The following is a 10,233-nucleotide window of genomic DNA, read 5'->3' as shown; positions in this document are numbered from 1 at the left end:
TCTCCGCATATGAGTGACGAGGATAAATTCCAGCATTTATTGCGAGGTTTACCGGCTGATGCCCTTAGTTATGTCATTGAAAAAGGGTGTGACACCCCGGAAGAGGTAAAACTGGCTCTTGAACGGTATGAAAAAGCTCGAGTACGCTCGCAGTTGCGTCGAGAACAAATCTCTTTGCCATCCACCACTAAGCCACAACAAAAAGAAGTAAAGACCCAGATAGCCAGGAAGATTCAACCCCCAAAACCCAAATTCTCAAAATTGCAATCTGTTTCGGTCGAAAAGGCTCCAACTCGAGGCCCCTTGAAGTGCTATAGATGTGGACGACCGAAGCACTTGCGTGCTCAATGTTGGGCTAAAACTCATATTTCAGGGACACCCCTTACTGACAAAGCCCCTGCAGTCCGCCCACAAGAGCAAACAAACACCTGTGATATACAGAATAAATGGAACCCTAAAGTAAATGGAGGAAGGCCAAACACCTTCGGCCGGACTTCACAGGGTCCACAAAAATCGACAGTGACTACAAGGAATCAGACTAAAGAAAATAATCCTTCGGTTCCACCAAACAAGCAGAAATAATAACCGATTTTTCTTTTTCTGGTGAACATTTTGTCAGGTTTGACCAATACTAGTTAATCGCTAGTATATAGAGGTAAGGACAAATTTGGGTAATAAATAAGTTAAGGTTAAAAATAGAATAAGGTAGATTAAGTGCAACCCGACCATGGCAGCACCAAGGTCCAATGTTGTGTTTTCCCTTTAATTATAGAATTTATATTCTGACATGGCACATTTCTGGGAAGAAAAGGAATTCCTACAACTGGATAGCGAGGACGCGGAAATAAATGAAAGTGTAAGCCAAACGAACAATTTTCACATTGCTCCCGCTTATTTCTTCGCGCTGGAAGGCCTTCAACTAGCGCCCGGACTTCAAATATACAAGGAACTATCAGTTTTGATAGTGCCCCCACGGACTAGCCAACAGCTACTAGAGTTGGATCCCATAAATTATATTTTAAAACCCTATATCACCCATGATCAACTTACCCCAGATCAACAAATTACCGCATGGCTGTATGAACAAGTCCAGTTGCTAGAATATGACCAAGGAGAATGTTATTTACATGAAGAGTTAGGCGAAATTAAAAACAAGATCCCAATGGGATCCACGGTGTTCGTTTATGGCGAGCCGACGGCAGCCGCCTTAAGAGAAGCATGCCAGGAATGGTTTATCCTGGACCTTAAACCTTTGATTAATGTTTCCTTAGACCAGTTGCCTGACCCCATAGTACCCTGGCCCCTTTCAGAGCACTTACAAAATTATTTTGAATGTGGAATCCAACAAGTACTAAAATTACACAGCTGGTACTCGAAAAAAATAGAATAACCCTCCTGGGCGGATCCATTTTGTATGTTAGAGGACCTAATTTCCGAAGGAGAAGGAGAGCGGTAAAGCCATAACAAAGAATAATACTTGTGATGAACCATAAGATCCTCCCACCTTACACTTCATATGTACCGCCTTCCTCTTCGATAAATTGTGGATGATAACGGCTCCTAGATCCCCGATCTGGAAAAAGATAGGAGAGAGGATTACTCATTTAAAAAAATAAATAAATAAATAAATAAGTAACTAAACAAATTAAGGCATGACATAATAGTAATAAGATTATTAGTAGCTAAGTCTAATAGAAACAGACAACTATCCCCTATAAGTCACAATTCATTTACGATGACCATATAATTATCGTTTTATCTTTCGTAGAGAGGTCAGACAGTAGAAGGTCAGTCTCCGGACAAGGTTGTAAGTTAAAACTTTTATCACTTAGCTGTACGCCCCATGCCGCTCTTCACTCGCATCTCTCAGCGGAAATATTTTGCAAAATCCTTTGTGGCTCAAATTCTATCTTGCATAAATCGACAACTGCCCCCGGATTTGGTATATGTCCATTTATCTGTAGATTTCCTGGAAGCCCTAGAAGTTATCTGCCTTAGCCTAATATACCGACAATTGTCCCCCAAAGCCCTTGCGGATACGGTTAATAATTTAACGGATCAAACAATAGCCTATCTTAGGTATGTCCAGCATCGCTCGATGGATACAGGAACACTGTTCTTGTTGTCTCTCTCCGGAAACGGATATTCCTACGGATTCCAATTCTGGAGATCGACGCTGCCATATCACCACTAATAGAGGTAGTGTCATTCCCCTACGAGTGTGGACGTACATAACATTGTGGGAAAGAAAACTCTGGGATAAGCTATTTGCATTCATTCCCTCCCGACAAGCTTCCAAGATACTTCCACCCTTTTTTCGATACTATCTGCGACGCTATCTTGCATTTCGATATTGTCAGATAGGAAACCTTATCCTTTTCAAGGGATGGTTGAAACTTTTTGGTTTAAAAACCACGCGTTGGATGAGAAGTGTGTACGCTACGTACGGGTTCGCATTTCGCATATTCCTGGTAATGGGAACAAGTGATGCAACCCTCCAACTGCGAGTTGCCTCCCGACCCGTCACATGGAATGAGGTTTTGGAAGAGGAATACATTTCTTTTTAACCGGTACCTTAAGGCAAAGAACCCCTAAATATATAAAACCCACGGTCAGACTATACGTGATTACTCTACCTTATTAATATTAAACATATCCCTGTTGATTTGACACAATAGTTGATGGTCCAATGCAAATAAATAAATAAGGCATTATTATCATACCGTCGTAAGCCGGGTTTCTCGGCGATATGTTATCCTATATAATTGTTTCTGTTTATTGTTTCTTTCAGAAAAATGTTAATTCGTCATTATCTTTTTGTTATATTGGGAATTGGAAGTTCTTGTCTTCCATTATCCAACCAGGAAAGCGTTCTTCCTGTACTTGCGAATGCAGGAGTGTTTTGGGAACTACTAACTTCTCAGGTACCCTATCATAAGTTAGCTATATTGGCTTATACCATACCCATATACAATCTACCTCAGTTGCATGATGAATTCAAAACTCTTCAGCAAGCGTTCACTTCCGGTTATTGCGATCAGACTAGAGAGGCGTCTGAACATTCATGTACATTGTTGCAATCAATTGTAGAAATCCAAAAGATCACTGACTTACAATTGCAGCAAGAATTTCTTGACCTCACAGCATTTCGAACAGATAAAACAAAACGTGGTTTAGATTTCATTGGTAGCTTTCTCTCTTGGTGTTGTAACACTGTGTCGAAAAGTACCTTCCAAAATTACGTTACCAACCAAAGAAAGATGGGTGAATTGTTGAATCAAATAGTGGATCAAATACATTCAGATCATCATAACATACTATTGACTCGAGACTCTACAAGAAATTTCTCTACCCAAGTGAACAATGCTGTACATTCAATACAGGATAAAGTGAAATCGCTTCAGAAGGCAGTAAATAGGGTAATCGAGCAAGTAGCTCGTAATCATGATACCGCATTGTCAGTGCAAGTTCTCACCCTAAGCAAGCTCCTTGCTACGCTCCAATACGAGCGCCAACATAAGGACATCCACACTGCTTGCATTGAGGGAAGTATGTCGTTAACAGCAGTTAACCCCAAACAATTAGCGCGTGATTTACAGGTTTTAGCACTTCGACTTCAGAAACAAGGATATTCATTGGCTATACCACAATCGGAAATATTTCGCTACTATAATTTACGTACAACCACCTGCCATTTTGTAGGAAATAGTGTGACGTTGATTGCCAAAATTCCAATCACTCGTGGGGCTCACCCCATAAAATTATTCCGTTTGATTCCATTACCATTTCACTACCAAAATCAAACGTGCAAGGTAATACATGAACCGGCCCTACTGGCTACTAATTCTGAATATGAAACTATTTTAACCGACTACGATATTATCACGTGTTTGAACAGACCTGATGGACTTTGTAAAATACCGGAAATAACACGTATATCTTTCCAAGCTCCGAATTGTATCTATCATTTGTGGCAAACATCTTCGGTCGCGGAAATCAATCAATTTTGTGCATTTACTTGTTATCCACACGTACAACCCATTATCACTCCCTTGAGTGAAGACACCTATCTTATTACTAAGCCTCCCCGTCAAATGACCATGATATGCCCAGACAAGAGTGAAAGTCTTAAACAGGATCCTTTTACTCCTGGGTCTCTCAAAGTTAGTCTGCACTGTAAATGTGCATTGGAAATTAATTCTCAATTACGAATTCCTCCCCGTTTCCCATGCCCCAAGGACTCCATCATGGATCCTGCCGTCAAGCGTTTACTACCCTTAACTTGGTTACCCTTAGAGACTCTCAAATTACCTAAAAATCTCTTAGGTGAATTGGAATTCACCGACCTTAATGCGACATTAAACCAAAATTGGTCAGTAAAGGTAACCTACTATGAGCCGCCATTACAATCTCATAGGCTAACCCCCATCGCACTTCCCAAAACAATTAAAGTATCAGATATCAGTGGCAGACCGTATCTTACGATTGTGTTCGTATGGAACACTGTTCTTACCTTATGCATGATTTATATGACCCTTCGTTTAAAGAGCACTCTGTGGCCTCTTCTGCTTACTTACCCCCAGCCGGTGAAAGCTCAAGGCATTATTCATGAGATAACAGAACCACTACTTTATGCCGTTATTGGAATAACAATTTCGGGAATTATTCTATTTTGTTGTTATAAGACACTGTGTCTTCGAGTTTTTTCTGTTCTTCGAAGCCCCCCTACACCTACCTCCCAACCCCTAGAGGAACCCTCCTCGAGTCAAGACCGACGTCCCCCAGCCCCTCCTTGTAATACTAATTTATGACTAGCAACGATCACGTTACTATTGCTCGCTACTGGTGAGGCGCATGCTCTAGAACTTTCGACCCTTGCCCATTCTGGCGTGATTACAGACAGTGATCCGCACGTTATCCTTTATGATTCATCGTTACCACTAGTACTTGAATTTCTATACGAGTCGTTCGTACCGCCCGATGGACAAAACATTTGGAACAAACTACCTCCAAATAATCTAGAAGTACTCATGCAAGATCATAATCAGCAAGGCTATGCCTTTGTCTTTGTCACGAAAGTCCACGTTAAGCAAGCTTGGATTACTACTTCACAGCTCCAAACCTTTCTTGGTAACTTAAGGTTAGCTCAACATGCGTCAATGATTCCATGGAAAACCTTACGAACTGTTCATAACATTCAAACGTGGGATCAATTGGTTGCAACATGCTTAACGAACTCTATCACCCCTACCTTACTCCCCCCTGATTTATTACTTAACTTGACTTATGAATTAGAACACCGGCTTAAGACAACAGAGTATGAGTTAGTCATACCCCCCTCAGATATTTCGATTCTCTACTCGTATAAACTTAGTGAATGTATCATTGCGCCTACACAAGTCATCATGGCTATTAAAATTCCTTTACGACAACGCGGAACTACCTTACAACTCCAACATTTGCGTATTATTCCTTTCCAAAGGAGTAAGGAAGTTTGTCATGTGGATCTACCTATCCAACATATAGTAACCCGATGGCCGTCCAATAAACTTATGACCGTAGATTGTGAATTTTCAAAGGAGACCATTTGTTTAGCCCGTGAATTTCAACCGCACGAATTCTCCATAATACCCTGTCTCCTATCGCTGTTGCACTCAAACTCTTCGGCCATTCGCGACAATTGTCCTCTGAAATGCAAATATTTACCGTCGGTTGACCTATTTCATCGGTTAAATTTCACTACTGTCACGATTCTTGCCCGACGTGGATTGTCGATTCATATTTCATGTCCAGAAACGGACATTCCAAATATGATGTCCTCAGATGATTATGTCAGTTTTTTGATAAATCTTGGTTGTAGATGCTCTGTGCGACTACAAGGGGTTGTACAACAATCTATTTATCCTTGCATTACTCATCACGTGGAAAAAGCACGTGTTGTAAAACTAATTCCTGTGCAATGGCTTCAAGACATACCAAGTGAGACCGTACCTTTCATTTGTCACCCATGTACCCTTCGTTCAGGATTCCCATATTCAGAACCTAGGTTAACAGATTATTCGACAATGTTTATCATTAATGTAGTGTTTATGGTAATTACCTTGGTCATCAGACTGTTGTCTGTTATTTTTACTGGCATTACACTGCGTAGACGTGCTCTAGTACGAGCTCGCCGTCGACCTTACTATCAGCAACAATCGCCGCCACGATATTTAAGTGTTACTGGATAAAACCAAACCTATAAAATACATAACGCAATTAAACACTGAACAGTGGCATACCTCATATTATATTATGATAGGACTAGAATTACTACAAGTTCAAAAAAAAAGGGGGGCGCCTATCCCCCCATCTCAACATATCACTCTCTCTCTCCAGATCTCTTTCTTTTAGGAACACTATTATATCTTATTTTTTTTTATTGTCTCCTCCTCCTCTAGCCACCATGGAGCCTACACCCACACCATCTGCGCCTGGCCCATCCATGGACGCTCTACGTGATGAAAATGTTCGATTATCAACTTTTACTGACTGGTCGGTATCTTTTATTTCGCCCGCTTCGTTAGCACGCGCTGGATTCTATTTCCTCTGCAAACCAGATAGAGTAGCTTGTATATTTTGTAATTTGCAGATTGGTATTTTTGAACCAGGGGATGATCCGACTGAATTGCATCGTCAGTGTTCACCTTCTTGCCCGCTTTTACAAAATTTTCCTACAGGTAGAGACGAATGTGGCCCCTATCATTGGACGTATATGCCCAATTCCCGCCCAGAGCGTCTCTCATCCTCACAGGGGCAATCCCCTGCCATCGCAGGCACTTCGGAAATCACAATAACTGGACCCAAATATCCACACTACACTCTCGAAGAAAAACGATTGGAGTCCTTTTCATTGTGGCCCCCGGCTCTAGCTCAAACTCCACAGGCATTAAGCCGAGCCGGTTTCTTTTATGCGAAAAAGGGAGACCAAACTATCTGCTTTTTCTGTGGTCAGGGCCTTCAGCGATGGGAGCCCACCGATGACCCCTGGGTAGAACACGCGCGTTATGCGCCCCGCTGCGCTTTTCTCTTACTTCATAAGGGCCAAGATTTCGTCACTCGCGTGTTACAGCCGGCATCCCAAGATCAATCCCAACCTACCCCACAACCAGTAGTATTGCCAGATACTGAGATCCCGGTCGCCGCTAATGAGGTTGTTGAAAATTCCGACCACCCCACAGACAATCACACCCCCTCCCCTCAAAATTCCCTGTGTAAAATTTGTCTACTTGAAGAAGTACAACTGGTATTCCGACCATGCAATCATGCCGCCACCTGTGTTGCTTGTGGACTGGCGGTTACACAATGCATTGCCTGTCGGGCACCAATTACATCAGTGATTCGTATTTACATCCCCTAACGGGTAGTTGACCCGCTTGTGATTGCTTTGTGCTTCATTGCTACATATTATTTTTCCTCAAATTTCTTTTGTATATACTCTTCCCAGCCATTAAGTGCTGTCAATATATTTGCTACCTGAATTTGCTTCCTTTTTATTACCTTCTATATGTTGCCTGACATTTGTTCACCTCACCTACCAGGCTCCTCATATATATTGTGTAGTCTTAGTTTTCTTATTCAGTATTGTTTCTTTTTATTCATTACACTTTTCAGCCTTTAAGGTTTATTGCGCTGAAGTTCTAGGTTTATTTTATTTTATTTTTTTTTCTGAGGAGTCTGGGCGGGAAGGATTATATACATATAGATATGCATAACTAAAATATATAAAACAAAAAAAAATAAAATAAAATAAAATAAAATAAAATAAAAGAAAATAAAATAAAACAAATATTGTACAATGATATCAGATATAATCCAGTAGTAACCAATTAAGTGGTACAATTAAGTGGTACAATAACTTTTAGATATTACTTTAGTTATCCTTTTATTTTTTATTCACATCGTAAGTTAGTTGGGTTTCTGCTTACTGAGGATTTTAACTTTGGATTTATTTTTTTTTTTATTATAGTTAGTTGTTCTTAGTGAATTCATTTGTGTTATATAGATATAGTTCATTTGTGTGTTAATATAAATAAAGGACTTTCGAATTTTCGTAAAACATAACGAAACTCTACTCAGAATAAACACCTAGACTTTCAAAATTGGTGGCCCCCTCCATAAGCGGCCCTGTTTGATAAATGGAAACACCACATAACAACAGCGCACAAGCACCGTTGACACATGTTAAATCAAAGTCAAACATTCCATGAGAGTAATACACTTTAGGACATAATTATATGAACGTGACAGTAATTATACTTGTAAGGGAAATAAAATCAAAATAAACCAACAAACGTAGTACTATTTCATACTTCAAAGTTAATAGACTATCATTTCTTATAATGACGTGGATACTTCCTCAACACCCGCCTTTCATTTTGCATTAAAAACTAAAAGCAAGTCACTTCTTATCAGCCGACGGAAGTGAATTCAGCTGCTACCAAGGTTTCAGGATGTTGTTGCGTGTAGCTTCAAAGTCGAAGAACACACCAACATTTATAACAGGAACATAGATAAATCATTATTTAAAAAAAAAAAAAAAAAAAAAAAAAAAAACAGGAGAACGTAACTACAACGAAAGGAATAATGATAATAATGTTGTCCCATAAATCATCACGATTGGAGTACACCATAGTCTCAGATAAGCAATTGATCCTTAACGACCTTTGGTTTGATCCCCCGATGAGTCTTTTCTTCTATCTCCATATCTTAATTAGCGCCCTCACGAGCGCAAGTTTGTATTTGAATTGATTATGTAAAAGTAGGTTAGAATCAAATACTGTCAATACTAGGGGTCCTGAGTTCGAGACCCGAAATAGTCAATTCACAATTAATAGTGTTGTAAAAATAATCTCAAATTATCAGTGATTAGTGGCAGTTACGTAATTGTATCTAACTTTGAGAGACAACAGATAAGTCGGAGGTCGAGTCCCGACTCACGCACTATTTGTATGAGTGACTCACACTCAACAATGTTTTGTTTTCCCTTAGGGAAACACTCACTAAATTCACAAGTAATGCAACACGCACTTCTTATAAGCACTGCTTAACTACGACTTGGGTCACTCTCTTTCATTGTGGTTTTTCACTTAATTCAGTCATAATAAAAATCGGTATGGGATACTCCCAGGATATGGACTGTGATTTCGTTGCACTCGAGTTAGCACTCAACTATGTAACACTCACTAGTAAAACCAATTGGTAGCTTGACGTGAAGAAATTGAAATGCATGCTTCAAAGATAACTCACTAACAATTCAAGGAGTTAGTACTTACCCTGTACCAAGAAACCTCCCCTATTGTCTCTGGAGACGTGAGTCTTCCCTTCTCCTTCCTTTGTGTTTTCCGAGCAATAGATGGTATGTATACTCCAACAAGCTGAAAAATATGAACCACAAAGTTAAGATCTTATTTAAACTCGTTGATTATCATACTCAATAAAAACAATAATTAGCCTCATACTTAATATTTCAAAATTAAATAAGATAGCTCTCCTTCAAAACCCAGTCACGCCTTAACTACCAAGTTCGTCAAATTCGACTAATAAGTAGCTGGGACACTACACTCAACTTCAGGTTCCCACGTCCAGCCTATAATGCTATGTGTGTGTGGGAGAATTTTTTTTTCGTTTCAGGTTTTTCCTTACAGAAGCCGAAGTAGCAGAACCGGCCCAGGTAAAAAGCATGGAAGGACCTACACCTTGGAAATAACTGAGTATTCGTTTTCCTTTTATACTTCTGTTAAAAGTTATAAGTTTTTAATCACTTGAGTATCAATTTGTTTAAAAAAAAGGGGGAATTTGACATTTTCCTTTATTATTCTTCCTAAGTTACTTACAAAAAAAAAGGGATGCAATATAATGGATACATCACCATGTGCCCAAGATAAGACGGCCTCCTCTGAGGGACTCATTTATCTTAATTAACCTTATAGAATTAAAAACCCTACAGTATTATTTTAAGAAACCTATAACGATTGAGACAACAAATTATTAGAGATTTAGCGAGACACTACAATTGTGAAAAAATAATATGCACGTTAACTGAGCATTTCGCAAGTGCTGGATTGCCCCATTGTGAGATACGTCTTGTCTTGAACGCTATGAGTACTTAAGGTGTAATAAAGTGTAAAGCTAGAAATGCAGTTCCATTATGAAATTTTGCATGTTTAAAGTTATATCAGTTCTCCTTGATTG

General features: G+C 39.6%; 1 protein-coding gene across 1 annotated transcript; it reads left to right on the top strand.

Moving 5' to 3' along the window:
- Positions 1 to 6,445: 6,445 nt before the first annotated feature.
- On the top strand, positions 6,446 to 7,399 carry LOC145682759 (baculoviral IAP repeat-containing protein 7-B-like). Its single transcript, XM_081754139.1, has one exon. It carries the CDS (start codon positions 6,446 to 6,448, stop codon positions 7,397 to 7,399), a length of 954 nt encoding a protein of 317 aa, XP_081610265.1.
- The last annotated feature ends 2,834 nt before the right edge of the window (positions 7,400 to 10,233 follow it).

Source organism: Thermobia domestica, chromosome 4 (genome assembly GCF_964235325.1).
Source record: "Thermobia domestica chromosome 4, izTheDome1.hap1.1, whole genome shotgun sequence".
In the NCBI taxonomy this organism is placed as follows: Eukaryota; Metazoa; Arthropoda; class Insecta; order Zygentoma; family Lepismatidae; genus Thermobia; species Thermobia domestica.
This window is presented reverse-complemented; position numbering and strand designations above follow the sequence as displayed.

Bases quoted from the DNA above. Each gene is read 5' to 3' on its own strand.
- LOC145682759 (XM_081754139.1), top strand. From the start codon at position 6,446: ATGGAGCCTACACCCACACCATCTGCGCCTGGCCCATCCATGGACGCT.